The 19,125-nt window shown below is 52.6% G+C and overlaps 1 protein-coding gene across 1 annotated transcript in view; it reads right to left on the bottom strand.

The window, feature by feature from the left end:
• SEC14L5 (SEC14 like lipid binding 5) overlaps positions 1-15,249 on the bottom strand; it is a 34,696-nt gene extending 19,447 nt beyond the window's left edge. The window contains exons 1-4 of the mRNA XM_052635793.1: positions 15,187-15,249; positions 1,922-2,071; positions 1,305-1,436; positions 201-329 (exon numbers count right to left, since the gene is read on the bottom strand). Of these exons, the coding sequence (XP_052491753.1) occupies positions 201-329; positions 1,305-1,436; positions 1,922-2,071; positions 15,187-15,249 (474 nt within the window). The remainder of the gene's footprint in view (positions 1-200; positions 330-1,304; positions 1,437-1,921; positions 2,072-15,186) is intronic.
• Positions 15,250-19,125: the final 3,876 nt, after the last annotated feature.

The raw sequence follows: 19,125 nt of genomic DNA on the forward strand, positions 1-19,125 counted from the left end.
CCGCACAAAGTCCCCATCCTAGACCAGATGCTTTCCATGCATCATCTCACAGGATATGTCTTGATTAGCATACCCATTCTACAGATGAGGAGGAGACTGAGGTTGAGGAAGGTTAAGGGTCTCGGGATTGCAGATCAGAGTCTGCAGGCTCCAAGGTCTGTGCACCGTCCTCCCCATGACCGAAGGAGCCTGCCTCTTACCCTCTTGACGCTGGCCATGTACTGCCTCATGACGATCTTCTCCAAGGCACTCTCAAAGCCCAAGAAGGACCGGATATCGAGTGAGGCAGATTGCTCAAAGCACGTCCAGTCTTCATTCTCAGGGTGGACCTGAAAAGCCAGGCGGGGGCGGCAACACAGTCTCAGGGTGGGGGACGACATGTCCTCTCGGGGGGCTCTCTTGGTGACCTGGACCCGGGCAGAGCACACAGTGGGCAGGATGTCACAGCAGTACCAGGGGGCTCTGTCCAGAGAACAATGCGAGGCCTAAACCTTAGAGAAGACGGCCTTCTCAGGAGGGACCTGAAGAAAGTGAGTCCAAAGTTCCAGTCCCTTAAAAATTATACATACACAATGATGGACTTCCCTGGTGGTCCAGTGGTTGGGAATCCACATGCCAATGCAGGGGACACAGGTTCGATTCCTGGTCCAGGAGGATTTTACTCACCATTGGGCAACTAAGCCTGTGCACCACAGCTACTGAGCCTGTGGACCCTACAGCTTATGCTCTGCAACAAGAGAAACCACTGCAGGGAGAAGCCTGGACACTAGGGAGTAACCCCTGCTAGCCGCAACTAGAGAAAACTCACGTGCAGTGAAAAAGACCCAGCACAACCAAAAATAAATAAATTTTTAACAAAGTATACATATGTGATATATTTAAATTAATATTTAGTATATCATAAATTATGCATACATACTATATTTTAAAACGTATTTGCTGTGAAAGTGTTAGTCACTCAGTCATGCCGAATCTGTGACCCCATGGACTGTCCATGGAATTCTCCAAGAATACTGGAACGGGTAAGCCATCCCCTTCTCCAGGGGATCTTTCCCACCCAGGGATGGAACCTGGGTCTCCCGCATTGCAGGCGGATTCTTTACCGTCTGAGCCACCAGGGAAGCCCCACATACAACAATATATGCATTTATTTCAGCTGTGTCTGTGAACTGCCCGTGTCAGGGGCTCCTGCGCATCCTCTCTGACATCTCCCAGGGAGGGCCGGGGCCGCCAGGACCTCACCGACTTCAGGGCCCAGCCCGGTGCGTGGGGGATCCAATCCCTGCGGGCAGCCCCTGGCTCACCCTGTAGCTGCAGTTCTCCTTGACCACCACGCGGCTGGCGAAGGTCTCGTTGTGCGCTTCAATGAAGAGCGTCCTCTCCTTCCAGTTCAAGACGTTTCTTTGCACGAAGACCACGTGCTCCACGCCTGCGATCTGCAGGAAAGAGGCAGCAGGGGTGTGCAGGCTAGACGTGAGGTCGGGGCTCGGGGCGCGAGTCCCGAGGACTGTCACCCCCGGACCCGGGAAACCCCGGGGTCCCGCCCTGACCACCAGCCCAGTCCGGATCCCTGGATCTCTGAATTCGAGGATCCCCGGACTTAGTCCCCTGCCCGGCGCCAGCCCACCCGCTAGAGTCCGAAGCCCTGTCTCCAACCCCTTTCCCCCACTTCCGGGACCCTCGGACTCCCTGTTGGCCCTAGTTCTCTGGACAATACCCCGTCTCAGCCCAGCCCCCTGGCCCTCCCCTCCCCTGGACCCGGGAGGTCCCCAGTCCAGAACGCGCTCCAAGCACCGACACACGCGTGTCCCCACGCCTGAACCCCGCCCCTGTCCCAGGTCCCCGCCCGCCACGCCCCACCCCGGTGCCGGCCCCTCTTCCGCGGGGTCCCCGGTTCCCCAGGGACCCCCTCCGCGCCCACCTTGCGCAGCAGCCGCGGGGCCTCCACGCGCAGCCGGCAGCTCCGCTCCACCACGTGCACCGCGCCGTCGGCGCTGCGGGACTCGCGCAGGACCTCGCTGCCCAGGAAGACCGGGATCTGCGGGCAGGTGGGGAAGCGCTTCTCGTAGGCCTGGGGCGGGCGTTGGGGGCAGGTGAGCGCCAAGGGGGCCGGGGCGGCCAGAACACCTCCTCCCTCCCCCCAGACCTGGCTGGGCCCTTGTCTCAACTCCAGGACGGGTCATCCAGAGGAGAAGGGCGTCTCCCCTGGGGAAAGAGCAGTGAACACTGACCCTATTACCACAACGGTGGTCTTAACCTCTGTTCTGGAGCAGGGACACAGGCGTGCCTGAGCGCTGATTGGCAAATCACATTTTGACTCTGTGTGTGAAATGAGATATTTTCTGCCCTACAGCTCTACGGGAGAAAGAAGCCTTTTCCAAATGCAAATATCTGAGCCCAGGTGACACAAAGCCAGCTCTCTGGAAGACGTCAGCTACTTCCTCCCTGTTGAGCAGCTGGGGAGAGGAGAGGAGACCTTCCTCCACACTGGCCATCTCTTACCGTAAACAAGGGATCAAGGAATTGGTATGTGAACAATAAAGCGAGCAGGATTGGTCCCAGATAGCTAAATGCATATGAAATAAATTATTTCAGCAAGCCCCGACTCGTCTATCTTCCTATACATAGAAGATCGCTAAATTTCTCCATATGAGAGATTTAGCTTTTCTTAAATTAAGAGTAATTGTTTAATATTCAGATTACCTGCCCCTTGCTGAAAACTTGTATATAGCCTGGCTCCTCCCCCACCTCCTGGGGGTCAGCTCTCTCCCTCTCACCTGAGATGCTATCCCTGGGACTCCAATCATTCCCACAGAATAAAACATTCTCACAGAATAAAACCTAACCCTCAACTTTTAGGTTGCAGGTGTTGTTTTTTTCCAGTTGACTTACATTTGAGTTTTTGCCCTCCGAAGTGGGCTAGTTTGGGGCATTTTAAAAGAAGGCATGTTTTTTGAGGGGGGGAACAAAAAGATGACAAAACCAACATTCCTTCACGATTAAAAAAACAAACAACTCAACAAAGTAGGAATAGAAGGGAACTTGCCCAACCTGATAAAAGGACGCATACAAGAACCCCAGCTAACAGCATGCTCAGTGGGAAAAGACTGACACTTTCCCTGAAGATAAATTTGAACTGTGGTGTTGGAAATGACTCTTGAGAGTCCCTGGGACAGCAAGGAGATCCAACCAGTCCATCCTAAAGGAAATCGGCCCTGAATATTCACTGGAAGGACTGATGCTGAAGCTGAAACTCCAATACTTTGGCCACCTGATGCGAAGAACTGACTCATTTGAAAAGACTGTGATGCTGGGAAAGATTGAAGACGGGAGGAGAAGGGGACGACAGAGGATGAGATGGTTAGATGGCATCACCGACTCAATGGACATGAGTTTGAGCAAACTCTGGGAGTTGGTGATGAACAGAGAGGCCTGGTGTGCTGCAGTGCATGGGGTCACAAAGAGTCGGACACAACTGAGCTACTGAACAGAACTTCCCCTAAGATCAGGAACTAGGCGGGGATGCCTGCTTTGGATGCCCACATTTAGCCCTCTCCTGGGGGTTCTAACCAGGGCAGTTAGGCAAGTGAAAGAAATAAAAAGCCTCCAGATTGAAGGATGAGAGGCCAGTTCCCTGAAATGCCAGGGTCAGAGCCAAAGCCGGAATCAGGGGCAGGTTGGGGGGTGGGGGCATGCCAGCATCCATGGCTGACAGTATTCAAGCAGGGTTTGCTCCAAGAGCCTGTCACAGCCACGTGGCCCGGAATCAGGATCAAAGTGAACTCCAGAAATAGGCGTGAGCTCCAAAAATAGTGCCAGCATCTGAGGACACACACCTCCTCCCCGTCCCTAGAGGGAGGTGGCACCACCCGGCTCAGAAGGGCAGAGGCGGGGGAGGGGCAGGGAAGTAATGCTTGGTGTCACTCAAGGTCCCACGAGGCCAGCCTAGCGCGTCCTCCACCAGGGTCAGGAAGTCAGGGCTGCCTTCATGTGTAGAGGCTGGTTGCTTTGTGCAAACACACCAGGGGTCAGAATAATTCTCCTCCGGGAAGAATGCACAGTGGGGTTCCTGGGAGTCTGGAATCAGAGGGCTGGCAAGGGAGGCCCCCTGAGAATGGTCTCCCCGCTGTACATCTCAGGCCACCTTGAACTCTCTCTCAGAAGAAGGCATTTTGGACTCTCCTGGTGGTCCAGTGGTAAAGAATCTGCCTTGCAATACAGGGGACAGGGGTTCAATCCCTGGTCCAGGCGATTCCAGGCGATGCAGTGGTGGAACTAAGCCCCATGCACCACAGCTACTGAGCCTGCGCTCCAAAGCCTGTGCTCCACACAACAAGAGAAGCCACGGCTAGAGAGTATCCCTCACTTGCCACGACTGGAGAAAGCCCATGCACGGCAACAAAGACCCAGCGCAGGCAAAAATAAATAAAGAATAAAATTAACCAGCAACAAAAAAGGAAGGCATTTATTTCTCCACTGAGGAAGGTGCTGCTTTAAGTAGAACTTGGCATGGGGTCCAGCACCGGGTTTGAAGCCCAGCTCCACCCCCTCCCAGAGGAGAGGCAGGTCCGTCTTTTCTCTAAGCCAGTTTCATCACCTGGAAACTGGGCACAGACCAGATTGAGTGTCTCATGCAGAGCCTGGCACAGAGTAGGCACCCAGGATTTTTATTCTCCAGGCAACAGGACTCAAATGGTATAGTGCAGGTTTTTAAGAACCAAAAGCAATTCCCTTCCAGGCCCTTCTGAGCAGGGGGTCCAGAGGAACTGGGCTCGACTCCACCTCTGTGATGGGCAGAGGGGTGCTGGCTTTTTTTTTTTTTTTTTTAATTATATGGAGGGAAAGGAGTGCATGTGTCAGAACTGGTCAGGCTCAGTTCGGGTTTCTGCTTCCCTGGTGGCTCAGATGATAAAGCATCTGCCTGCAATGCGGGAGACCCAGGTTCAATCCCTGGGTCTGGAAGATCCGCTGGAGAAGGGAATGGCAACCCACTCCAGTATTCTTGCCTGGAAAATTTCATGGATGGAGAAGCCTGGTAGGTACAGCCCATGAGGTCGCAAAGAGTCAGACACTACTGAGCGACTTCACTTTCTTTCTTTCACTTCTTTACCTTCTCATTGGGTGATGTTGGGCAAGTGACTTGCCCTCTCTGAGCCTCTGTCTCCTCATCTGTAAAATGGGCTGGTGGTAAGGGTGCCATTAAATTGAGTCTCAGGCACATGCTGAGCCTCAGCTCTGCTCCTCCACCTGTGTGCTTTCTTCCATTTAATCCTCTAAATGGTGTCCTCGTTTGACAAATGAGGAAACTGGAGCCCAGAGAGGCTAAGTAACTTATCCAAGGTCATACAGTGCAAAATGGTAAACCTGAATTTGAATCTTCAGCTGGCCCAGCCCCTGCTCCCTCAGGAACCTCTTGCTTGGCAGTTTGGAAACAGCCCAGGGGTTGCAAACTTGCCGATGGCCCAAACAGCTCCAAGGAAGGAGACCAGGGAGGGGAATGACAGGCTGTGAGCTCAGTGCACACAGCCAGCCAAGCATCACTGACTTCCTGTCTTAACAGACCTCTAGCTGGAAGAGCCCTGTCTGGAGCCCCCGGATAACGCAGGGCTGATCCAAGCAGGAGACGTGCCCTTAGCCACAACTTCCCTGACTGTGAGGGGGAAGGCACATCTGTTTCAACAATGGTGCCACCCCCACGCACTGGGGAGACCCCAGAACCTAGGGAAGGCAGGGGCCCCGAAATAAGGAGTCTACCCCAGTGCCAGTTCTCCAGAGTCTAAGGCTGTCAGCCAGAGATTCCCTGGGGTTGTGAAGGCTGGCGTTGGACACCACTATTATGGTGACATTTACGGAGGGCTGACTGCACCACTGTGTCCTCATGACATCCTGTTGGGATGGAGACCAGTATTCCCCCATTTTACAGATGAGCAAGTTGAGGCTTGAGAAGGCAGAGTGACCCGACTCTGACATCACAGGATCGGTAAGTGGAGGGGCTAGAGTGCAGGCCCCACTGACCCAGACCCCAGCCCTGAAAGCCTTGCCCTGCCTCTCAGAGGATGTTGGCTATGTCACAAACGTCAGTGGTTTGGGAATCCTGAGTCTTGCTGGACCTCTGCCTTTGGCAGTTCGCAGGGTCTTACAGGACCGTCACTGTGTGCAGACCAGTTCACACAGCTAGTTTTATCCTTGCCTGAGAGTCTCAGATGCTGACCGCTGTCCCCACCAGGGAGGTCTGAGCTTCTCCCTGCCAGATGAATGCATGGGGTGGCTGCCACAGGCACACAGGGCAGCAGAAGGATTCGATTTCAGCTCTTCTGCCAAGTGGCTGGAGAGGGGACTCACACCTGCCCGCTCAGAAAGGAAGCCGGTGCAAGGCCCAGAACCCACCGGGACAGGGACAGAAGCTGGGGCAGGCAGAGGCCAATGGACACTGCCAATGAAGGTCTCCCACGGGCTGCCCATCCTGCCGAAATCTACATCGACACACTAGGCACGTGGACATGGGAGCTTGGATTCCTAGCCAGACTCATCCATCTCTGGGCTGGGTAAACTTAGTATATATATATGACTGCATCAGGTCTTAGTTTCAGCGGGTGGGCTTAATTTCCCCAGGACATGCAGGATCTTAGTTCGCCGACCATGGATCAAGCCAGCTTCCCCTGCAATGGAAGGCAGATTCTTAACCACTGAACCACCAGGGAAGTCCCAGGGCTGGGTAACCCTTGAGCATGGCATTTCCTGTCTCTCCTTGTTTTCTCAGTCCTTCAGTTGTGCCCGACTCTCTGTGACCCCATGGGCTATGGCCCACCAGGTTCCTCTGTCCATGGGATTCTCCAGGCAAGAATACTGGAGTGGGTAGTCATCTCCTACTCCAGAGGATCTTCCCTACCCAGGGATCGAACCCAGGTCTCCTGCATTGCAGACAGATTGTTTACCACCTAAGCCCCCAGAAAAAATCCCGTTTGTTTCTGAGGCTCATCTATAAAGGGGAGTGTTGTGAAACCGCCCAGTGAGTGCTTGGCTGTACCAATTTCCTTCTTTCCTGTCTCACAGCCGCTGAAGGAAAAAGCCATTGGCCCTGAATCCCTAAGGCTCGTCACAAAGCCTAGCACGCAGTCAACACTCAGCAGACATTTCACGATGAGTGAGTGAATGACAGGGTAGCTTAGCCAGGAAGGGCATGGACTCCAGGCTTGGGTCCGAAGCTCCGCTCTTCTTCTGAGCAGCTCTGTGACCTTGAACAAGCCTTCATGCTCTCCGTTCCTACCTTCCTTCATTTGTCACAAGGAGAATGAGAAAAATGTTATAGCTCCCTGAGTGGACAGGGGAATAAAGGAATCGGTTTGGTAAACTGTTGAGAACAGGGCCGGGCACATGGTTCGTTCTACAGAAGAATTTGTTCAATAAACTTAAATTTTAAAAAAGAGTGAGAGTCTATAAAATACAGAGAAACTATTTCTGCTAATCACTTGACAGCTGTTTCCTCCTCCCATCCCTCCTTCCTTCCTGCTCTTCCTCATGAAAATTCAAAGGAAGCTGGAACGCTGCTTACCCCATACCTTCCAGAGTAGGGAAAGAAGATGCAAAACGCACCCACGTATTCTAGCCCAATACCTCACCTTTCTTTCCCATGCGATGCTCATGCACTGAGCACGTGACCAGTCCTCAGGGGACTTCCTCGTCCACTGCAGCTTCCTCTGCAAGCCTGGGAAACCCCAGGACCAAGGTATCAATCCTCTCAGCGCCCCCTACTTTTTAAGAATTGTGATACCATACCATAAATGCACCATACTCATTTAATACTCATACCATACCGTGACACTCATACCATAAAATGCTCCCTTTAAAGTGTACAGTTCAATGGATTTTATTAGAACATTCACAAAGTCGTGCAAACATCACCACTGTCTAATACAAGAACGTTTCATCACCCGCAAGACAAACCCCGCACCTGGACTACCCTGGGGATCCAGTGGATAGAGGTCTGCCTGCCAGTGCACGGGACGTGGGTTTGATCCCTGGTCAGGGAAGATTTCGCATGCCGTGGAGCAACCAAGCCTGTGCACCACACTACGGTGCCCATGTGCTCCGATAGCCTGTGCTCCGTAACGAGAGAAGTCACCACCGAGAGTAGCCTCTGCTCGCTGCAACTAGAGGGCCTGTGCACAGCAACAAAGACCCAGCACCGGTGAAAAATAAGTTCATTAATTAAAAACAAGAAACGCTACACCCATCACGGTCACTCCCTGCCCAGGCAACCACTGATCCGCTTTTTTTTAAGATAATTTTTTATGTAGACTGTTGGATTTTCTGAATTTGTCACAATATTGCTCCTGTTTCACATTTTGGTTTTTTGGCCATGAGGCACATGGGATCTCATCTCCTCAATCAGGGATGGACCCTCAGCCCCCTGCACTGGGAGGCAAAATCCTAACCATCGGATCACCAGGGAAGTCCCCTAAATCCACTTCCTGTCTCTCTGGATTTGCCTTTTCTGGACATATCATGTGAACAGAATCATAAAATACACGATATTTGGTATCTGGCTTCTTTCCCTGAGCATCAGGTTCTCGAGGTTCATCCGTGTTGTAGCCTGTGTCTGTGCTTTATTCCTTTTCACAGCTGCCTAATATTCCCTTGTGTGGTGCTCCCAGCTCTTGGCAGAGCTGCTCAGAGTTGCTGGAGGAGCCATCAGACACCCAATGGCAGCAGGGTCATCTCAGCTGATGAAGGGAAGCAGGCATGGGAGAATCAGGGTGACATCATCCTGGAGTCTTTTGAAATGACTGCTGAATATAATATATAGAAACAGCTGTGTCCAGATGGCCCCGTAGCTGAGCAACCTGCTGCTATTCTGGTTGAGGTCAGCTCAGGAGACAAAAGGATGGAGACAAAGGGTCAGAAGGACCCTGCAGGGGGCAAGAGTGGGATGTGGTGAAGTGGTGGGAACAAAGCCCTGGGTTTAGAGGCTACCCATGCTCCCTGCCAGCAGGGTGACCTCAACTTAACCTAAGACTCAGCTTCTTCAGAAAAAAAAGAGGATGATGATGACAATGACAATGATATCAACTTTGTGAGGCTTGCTGAGGAGACTAAAGGGAGCCATGATACGTAAGGCCTGTCGCACAGTGCCAGACACATTTTTCTAAAATGAGCAACAGGGAACCAACAGAGACCTGGCTTGATATTTGTACAACCATGTTGACAACAACATTATTCACAATAGCCAAAAAGTGGAGACAACCCAAATGTCCGCTGAGGCATGAATGATTAAACAAACCACGGTCCAGCCATGGTCCCATAGGGGAATATTATGCAGCCGTTAAAAGAATGCCGCAGGCTAAAACATGGATGCATCCTGAAAACACAATGCTCAGTGAAAGACGTCAGTCACAAAAGAACACATGCTATATGATTACACTTACATGAGATTCCTAGAGTCATCAGATTCATTGAGACAGAAAGTAGAACCATGTTTGCAGGGACTGGGGGAGGGGAAAGTGGGGAGATAGTGTCTAATGAGAACAGAGTTCCAGTTTGCGAGGATGAAAAAGTTGTGGCCGTGGATGTCAGTGATGGGTGCAGAACAATGTAACTGCACTTAATGCCACTGAACTGTACCCCTAAAAATGATAAATTTTGTGTAATGTATATTTTACCACATTTTTTAGGAAAAGTAAGCCATCTGAGGGATGGTTTCTAGCCCCAGCAGATCGGGATTTGCAATAGGGTTTCAGGTCTGTGTTTATTTGTCTGTAGTCAGCATCTCTGTCTCTAGGTTGCTTCCTTCCCCACTGGATTTCCCAGTGGCCTTGTACGTACCACACCTGGGACACTGTAGACAAACAGCCAATATTTGCTGGAAGAGGGAAGGAAGGAAGGAAGGAGGGGAGGAAGCCCGAGTGGTGCCCCCACTGCGTTCACAACAGCGGTGCACCCACAGCTGTTGGCCAGTGCGTCAGCACCCAACGAGGTGCAGGGCAGCAGTTCGGTCTGTCTGTCCCAGCTTCCCAGTCCTAAAGCTGTGGCATGAGGCACCGTTAGTGGGGCCTGGTGGCTATTCCTTCCTGCTTCTGTCCTTTCCTCTAAGGGTGGGGCCTCCTCTTGCCTGGCCTCTCCTGCCCTGGGGGAGCGCACAGCCCAGCCGCCTGGCCCCTGGCACTGCTCACAAGCCTGCTGCAGCTTCTCACCCACTCACAGGTCGCGCTGGGGCAGGGAACTCTCCTGCTCTGAATATGCTCCCTGCCCACGGACTTCCAGGATCACCTGGTGCCCCTGGTGGATCAGGGAGAGACAGGGTGGTAGCGAGGCCAGCCCAGGGGGTCTTGACATTTAACACTAGGTCAGGATGGTGATGGGAGGGAAATGCTGTTTTAGATTTTCCAAGTGTCTCAGGAATGCACCTGGCCTTAGTCACTCCTACTTCCCGCCCCATCCCCTACCAAACCCCCAGCCCGCTCTCTCATCTCCGGGATGAAAATCCCTCCTCCAACCCACTTTCCACACCTTCCCAAATCTCCCAACATCCTTAAAGGAACAAACTGAGCCCTGTGGGATCACAGAGGCCCAACTAAGCTGCATTCATTTCTTCAGAGAGACAAGTTCTGCCCCAGGGGCCTTGGCACAGACGGGCAGGCAGGCTGCCTCTCTCCACCCCTCCTTGCAAAGTGTGGCTGACTTAAAAGGCCTCTGGCTGCTGACCAATGGGCTCTTCTCTGTGTTCCCGCATGCATGCGTGCTTAGTCACGTCAGTCATGTCCCACTCTTTGCAACCCTATGGACTATAGGTAGCCCTCCAGGCTCCTCTGTCCACGGAATTCTCCAGGCAAGAATACTGGACTGGGTTGCCATTTCCTCCCCCAGGGGATCTTCCTGACCCAGGGATAGAACCCACGTCTCCTGTGGCTCCTGCCTTACAGGTGGATTCTTTACACCAGGAAAGCCCCTGTGTGTTCCTACAATGCCCTATTCTTTCTTTCCCAGCTACAAATCTTGCTACATGGTATTGCCTGGAGTGACTCTCATACATACACACACACACACACACACACACACACACACACACACACACTGCAAGCTCTGTGAGGGCAGGAAGGGATCATGTCAGGAGAACCAAGTTAAGACAGTGAGAACAAGACAGACAGGGTCTCTGTCTTTCTGAAGCCTAATGAAAAAGACCCATATAAACAAACAAGCAAATTCCGTGTAAACAAGAAGGCAAGCAAATTAACAGAATAATGATGCATTTCAGGAAAAGTGCTAAGAATGACGCTGTTTTGTAGCCCTGGCACCTGGTACGATGCTTGGCATACTCTGGAAACTCAATAAATATCTGTGGAATGTATTCATGTGTGCATTAACGCATGCATTCACAAATGAATGAGGGCCGAAAGCTGACCTCAGGACCCCCTGAAATCAGAAGATGACTTTGCAGTGGATCAGCTCCAGTCTCCTAGCCCCATTAGGAGCCGGTCAGGGCCCTGGAAGCAATCCAGGGTGGAAAATGTTGCTTCCCTCAATTTGTTAGCAACGGGCTCAGATGACAGGCTCCAGGGAACTAATTAAAACACATTTAAATAAGGCCCCTGCTGCTTTATTAAAACTACATCTCTAACAATGATTCCCACGGCAACTGTCGTTGACCTGGGCTGAAAGGATCTACCTTCAGTAGCTACTCCTTATTAATAACCCATTTGCTAAATTACAAGCTGTTTATCAAGACAGAAGTCCAGGTCTTTAAATATTTTAACACAAATGCTGCCTCTCACCTCTATAACCCTTCCTCCTCAGGATCAGCCAACCTATTGTCCAGGAAATTCTACTCCATGCCATCTTCCTTCTTAAGGTTTGCAGAATCTGAGATGACCTGAAGCCACAGTGCTTTGAACCCCACAGGGACCCCAAGGCAGTGGACAGACAAGAGGCATGCAGGTCACTTTTCAAGCCACCTCAGCCACGGGCACACAGATGTTTACTGAACATCAGAGTCAGAATCTGGAATGTCTGACTGTGTGCCCAGGCTATGGGGTCGTGCACACATGCCTGCTAAGTCGCCTTAGTCGTGTCCAACTCTGAGCGACACTATGGACTGGAGCCCCCAGGCTCCTCTGTCAGTGGGATTTTCCAGGTCAAGAATACTGGGGTGGGTTGCCGTGCTCTCCTCCAGGACGTTTTCCCAACCCAGGGCTCAAACTGGGGTCTCTTATGTCTCCTGCACTGGCAGGTGGGTTCTTCACCACTAGTGCCACCTGGGAAGCCCCTCTGAGGAGCGGGGGACTTCATTACTTCTATTTCACAGGTCAGAACCCAGAGCCAGGGGCCAGCCTGGAGAATCTGACTCGTAACCTCCACCCATTCAGGAGAAGAGCCCAGAGGAGCTGGAAGTCATTCACTATGGGCTGTAGGCTGACCAGAGAGTGACCTTCAGAGCGCGACCTTCAGAGCGCAGGTACCAAACCACAGTCTTTACGTCCATACAAGATTGCCACAAAGACCCTGCCCCACCTCCAGGGACCCCACATTCAAAGGGACCAGGGATTCTGCCAGCCTTGGATACTAGCTGCCTCCATTGTCTTAACTGTTTTCCTCTGCTTACTGAGAGAATACACACTCATTGTTCTGGACCCAGTAATACAGAACGCTATCAAGAAAGGAAACAGCAAAGGTCCCTGGAATTCCATGCTTCAGAAACAGAATTCATGTCAAGGAATGACACCCATTCATTGAATTAGTTACATTTTTGAAATGGAAGAGAAAAATAATTTAAAAAAATAACGCTGGGTCTAGAAAGGTTACCTTCGTATTATTTTATAACCAATTCCACGAACACAGTTTCAGTGGTATGGTGGAATGTCTGCAAAGGGATGTTTTGATTCTCAAGTCAGTTTTGTTAAACAGAAAAACCAAAAGGCCAGCTCGTCTGGTCAGTCGGATGTGGTCAAAATAGCCGAGTTCATCCGAAACTTCCTCGGCATCTGACCCAAACTGAGGGCAAGTGTTCAGCTGAGAAACAAAGACCGACATTAAGTGCAGAAAACCCCTTTTGTGCCCACACAGCGAGCAAGTTATGTTGAGTTATGCAGCTATTTTGGGGACAATGATGTTTTGTAAACAGTTGGCAAAGTGGCTTTGTCCGACGTTGGGGTAGTTTGGGGCCATTTTGCCGAACAAGGACTGTATGGAGATAAGGTAACATAGTATTTGAAAAAATACAAATGACAAATTGGCATAACACAGGTGATACATGTCTGAAAACGTCTATTTCCTGCTGTACCCACAAGTATTTATCCATCAGCACCTAAAGATTATTAACAGCTACAGGAGTAAAGTGAGCCCTTCAGCCTGCACGTGTGGAACTCAAAGCTGATGAAATATGCTTCACGTATTCCACTAGTCTCTTTTTTTGACTGTACTGGGTTTTAGTTGTGGCACGTAGGATCTTCATTGCTGGGATCTTAGTTGTGGCATGTAGGGTATAGTTCCCCAACTGGGGATCGAACCCAGGCCCCCTGTCTTAGGAGCACCGAGTCTTAACCACTGGACCACCAGAGAAGTCCTCCAACAGTCCTATTAATACAGTCTTAAGTGCTACCTTAGTGGACATTTTTATTTTAAAATGCAATGATTGTAAATTTTTTTTTTTTTTTTTTTGAGAATCCTAAACTTACTAAGGGTGGCTCAGTGGTAAAGAATCTGCTTGCCAATGCAGCAGACGCAGATTCCATCCCTGGGTCGAGAAAATCCCCTGAAGAAGGCAATGGCAACCCACTTCCGTATTCTTGCTTGGAACATCCCACAGACAGAGGGGCCTGGCAGGTTAGTCCATAGGATTACAGAAAAGTCGGATACAACTTAGTGACTACAACAACAGCAACAGGAGTCCTGTTTAGAGACGGAAGGTGTAGGTCCAGAGAGGTTGAGTAACTTGCCCAAGGTCACCCAGCTTGTCAATGAAACCCCAGGCTAGCCCCTGCTACTTTCCTGACCTGGCATCATCCGCACATCACAGCACAGCATGATTACTCCAATGATGCTTCTTAATCTTTTACGTGACTATAAACATATATGTAGGTAGATTCACAGAAGAGATGTGGGGAGGACACACACAGAGCCTTCTATCCAACAATGAAAGCCGCTGGATAGAAGGCTGGGATTAAGCAACCAAGAGTGGGATGAGGAGGATGGGGGTGGACTCTGGTGTTTCTTACACTTTTAGTGTCATCACTGATAACACCATGTGGTGTAATAACAGGGACAGCTGCATTTAGTGAGCACCTACTGTGTGCCAGGCACCGAGCCAGAGGCGCCAGGCACTGTTTCACTGACTCTTCATCACAACCCCAGAGCATCGCCCCTGTTCTATGGAATAGGGAAGCTCCAAGAGACAGAGTGATCACATCAAGAAGGAAAGCCACAGCTGCCCAACCCCAGCACCTGCCCCGGGGGCTCAGACCTCTGATCCAGGAGGCCGAGGGTGCGGGAGCCAAGTCTACGTCCTGTAGCTCTTCTGAATCCCAATAAACAACTGCTCGCAGGCCCTTCCTGCCCACATGTGCCCCTTCTCCCCCTGGTCTCAGCTTCCTGGAAGGGGAGGGCAGGGGGTGTGAGACCAGAGGGGGGACATGGCAGGTGCTGCAGCTAAACTCAAGGCTCTGGAGTCCCCCATGTGTGGATCCCAGCCCAGCTCCACCTCTTCCCACTGCCGAACCGAAGACCATCCTTGTCCGAGCATCAGTTTAATGCAGCAAAATGAGAATAATAAGAGCTATTGGGAATTAAACCAAACAATGTATGTAAAGACTTAGCAAACCCTTAACAAATGGCTGCTGCTGTCAGCATCTTCATTGTATACGTACCATTATTATTATTATCAGTACACAAAATGACAGCAGCAGCCTGGCCCCTGATATCCTTTTTCCTGTCAAAGGAGACTGAGATAACAGATGAGCTTCAACAAGGAAAAGAAAGACCTTGTCTTGCTCAGTGCGCAAGGCTCCTAGAAGTTGTGGCAAAAGATGGGATGGCAGAGGGGTCCTGGTTAGAAGCTGGACCCATCGGGTCAGCAGAGTAGCTCATTAATTCCTTCTGATCTAGGGGTTTGAGGGTTTCCTTCTCCTTCCCATCATGGCTGACCTCTTGGGGCCCTCTGACTGTCACACAGGGGCCCCGGAGTCAGGGGTCACTCACCACCATGACCAGCTCGAAAGGATGCTTGTAGACACGGACAGGAGACTGGTACTTCTGCACCATGTTCTCGAAGGACCAGCGGCAGGAGCCGGCCAGGCAGGAGTGGGCGCCGAGCCTGGGTGAGGGCGACTGGTGAGGGAGCAGCTACCTCCAGCTGAAGCAGGAGCCCCGGCCTCAGCTCCCCCTGGCCAGGGGCAGGCCCACTACCCCTCTGGACCCCCCCACACACACATCTCCCTAGCTCTCAAAGCAAGGGGGCCAATGTGAGCCCCAAGTTACTTCCAGCCAGACCCCCAGCACTTGCCCCACCCATTACCCAATTCCCCAGACCACACTCGATCCTCAAGAGCAATCAGTATCCCCCAAACTTTCCTCCCTTCTCGTCCCGTCATGCTGGGCCCCAGTAAACTCCCATAAAGCCACCCAGCTGGAAACACCCCCACGATTCATTCGCCCATGCACCCCGCAAGAATCATTGCACTTGCGCTCCCATTTTCCTCCAAGATCCCCTAACATACACACACAGTCTTCACCAGATTCGCACGCACTGGCTCTGCCACACAAGCACACACATGCACGACTCCCCTCCCACATGAGAGAGCCCTTGCACACGAACTCAACTTTGCACACACACCCAGCTCTGCAAGCACAGTTCCCTAGATGCGCACAGACATTGACACACAAGCACACACACAGATGCAAACGCACGCACGCATGCACACCCAAGCCCCCCAAAAGTCCAACTCACCCTCGCCCTCGGAGTCTCCGGGGACGTAGACCCGGGGCTGAGCGAAGCTGAGCCCACGGGAGTCCTCCGTGGCCTCCTGGCCCAGAGCGCAGCACCTAGGGCGGGGCGCAGCACCGCGATCGCCAGAGAAGTCCGAGCCAGCGATCGCTGATCCCGGGCTGTCGGGTCTTGCACATCCTGCACCCTCCGAGTTGGTCTGGGAGGGGCCTGCTGGGCGGGAGCGCTCCAGGACCCAGGACAGCGAAGATCCCGGCCTGGCCTGGCTCCACCCCCGCCCCACCCCCCCGACTCTGCCCCGGCCCAGCCCAGATTTACCTCCCGACAGGCCCCGCCCCAAACTGGCTCCACCCCGCCTTAGCTCCGCCCTTCATTTTACACAGCCTTCTTTAACCGCGCCTCCACCTCGGCCCTGCCTCCATACTGGCCACGCCTCATGAAGACCCCGCCTCCACCGGGTCCCGCCCCTAAAGCACCCAGCCTCGGGGGTGGCTCAGCCCCAGGGAGACCCCGCCCCAAGGCTCTAACCCCAGTCTCACTCTGCCCCCAGTCTAACCCTTGCCCCTCCCAGCCCGGCTTGACCCAGTTCAGTTCACGTTTGGCCAGTTCCCTAACGGGCAACCCCCTCCTCCTGGGTTCTGAGCCCAGTCCCTCCACTAGCCACACCCCAGAGCCCTCCTGACCCCGCCGGGGATCTTTCATTCACTTTGCCCGCTTTACAGAGCGCCTGCTGAGTGTCAGGACTTGCCAGGCGCTGAAGAGTTCTCAGTGAACAAAACAGGTAAAAAGTCCTTGCCCTCGTGGAGTTTACTTCTCAGTGAGGGAGTGTGTGCGTGTGCATGCTAAGTCGCTTCAGTCGTGACCAACTCTGCACTCCATGCACTGTAGCCCACCAGGCTCCTCTGTCCATAGGATTCTCCAGGCAAGAAATACTGCAGTGGATTGCTGTTTTTCCTCCTTCAGGGGATCTTCCTGACCCAGGGATCGCACCCGCATCTCTTATGTCTCCTGCATTGGCAGGCGGGTTCTTTACTGCTACTGCCACCTGAGAGGGAGAGAGACATTAAATAAATAAGACAAATACAATACTGTGTGTGATGGGGGGAAATGCCAACGTGAAAAAAATAACCAGGGAAGGGATTCAAGGAGCCAGCAGAGTGAGGGTACAATTTAACACACAGTGGACTGGTAGAGTGAAGTTTCCCCCATCATTCATTTTCATTTTGGCTCACACGCAAACCCTTCTGGCCTTTGCAGGATGCAGGAGACCCAGCATCCCTTCCATAGTTCCCCCCTTCCTCTCCCTCTCTGTTTGGCTTGGGGGAGCCAAGAGGCTGGCTCTAGACAGCCTTGTCATCCGTGTATTCATTCATTTGACAGGTACTGAGCACCTACTGTGTGCCAGCACTGTGACTTTATCCATTTGCAAGAGGGAATCGGACAGGCTCACCTGCTCCTGCGTGACCCGGAGTCCTAGGCAGGGAGAGGGTGTACTGGGAGACAGCGCTCTATTTAGCAAACGTATCGTTGCCCTTTGTGATAATCAGCCCCTAGCTTCCTTCCTATCTTGCGTCACACTCTGTAATCATCTTATTTACTTATTCATTTTATCTCTTTGTAGCTCTGACCCAGGAGACTGTGAGCTCCACAAGGGCAGAGACCTTATCTATCTTATTCATGTGCCCAACATCCACGGGATCTTACTGGGGACCTGGCACACTGGTGCCGTGCGTTTTCTTGGTTAGGGTTTTCAAGGACAGTGAAGCTGAAGCTCCAATCCACTGACCACCTGATGCAAAGAGCCGACTCATTAGAAAAGACCTTGATGCTGGGGAAAATTGAAGGCAGGAGGAGAAGGGGACGACAGAGGATGAGATGGTTGGATGGTATCACCGACTCGATGGGCATGAGTTTAAGCAAGCTCTGTCGATGGTGAAGAACGAGGACTCCTAGTGAGCTCCCGTCCATGGGGTCCGGAAGAGTGGGACGCGACTGAGCGACTGAACAATCAGGAATGGAAAAGGAGCGCCCTGGGTCCCACGCCTGCCACAAGATGGCAGCACAGTCCGTGGCTCCTGGAGTCGCCACGAAGGGGACCGGTCCGGGGGAGATGGGAGCCCCGAGGTGCATCGCGGTATCCAGGGCTCATCCAGGAAACCCCCACGCTCCTCCTGCGCGTCTTGCAGGGCGCGTAGTGAGCATTCATTCTGTTGGCTGTTGTTACAGCACGATTGCTGATTGCCGTTAGCTGGCACAAAGTAAGCCCAGATTGGAATGCTAACACCTGGAAGGATAAAGCTGAGCAATCGATTGCAAACTCTCCAGCTCCGAAGACCGCTCCCCACTCCCCAGCAGGGCGAAGGCTGAAATGCAGATTCCCGGGCATCGCTGGAAGAGCCTAGGAATTGGCTTGTTTAACACACTCTCCAAGTGGTTCTTCAAAGTGGACACGCCTGGCAGTGCTGGAGGTCATTCCCAGCGCTGGGGGATTCCAGGACGCTCAGAGGAATTGCGGGCCCTGGGGAGGGGTTGGGGCGCTCGTAAGTGGGGGAGTTCGGCTCTCAAGAGCTCCTCCCAGATGGGTGGCGTGCTCACTGCTCCCAGTACCGCGTTCTGCCCAGACGGAATCTTCCGGGTCACCTCCACGCGTGTCTCCTTTGCCACAGAAGGTGCCGGCTTGGGGGAGCAGGGGCGGGCGTGAGCGATGCAAGGAGTGGGAGCAAGAAATGCCGCGAGGAGCAGATGAGAGGCCCTGAGACTACGGGGAGGCTCCGGGACTCCTGGCTGACTCCTGGCTGCCCCTGCCCACAACCCGTGAGGACGCCACTGGGGGGAGGGGGATTGGGGGGAAAGAGATGCGACAGCTGCGTGGGCCCAGGAACTCAGAGAGGGAAAATGGGGCCCAAAGGGGAGGGAGAGCCTAACTGCCCCCTCCTCCAGCCAAGGCAAAAGAATCAGTAACAGCACCACCTGCCACCTGCTTCCGTCACAGCACCGTTTTCCTATCAATCATCCCTACCTTTTATTGAGCACTCACTTGACACAGTGGTGGCTCAGCCTGTAAAGAATCTGCCTGCAATGCAGGAGACGCAGGTTCCATCCCTGGGTCGAAAATATCCCCTGGAGGAGGGCATGGCAATCCACTCCAGTCTTCTTGCACGGAAAAACCCATGGACAGAGGAGCCTGGCGGGCT

The sequence above is a fragment of the Budorcas taxicolor genome, chromosome 2, assembly GCF_023091745.1.
Source record: "Budorcas taxicolor isolate Tak-1 chromosome 2, Takin1.1, whole genome shotgun sequence".
Classification (NCBI taxonomy): Eukaryota; Metazoa; Chordata; class Mammalia; order Artiodactyla; family Bovidae; genus Budorcas; species Budorcas taxicolor.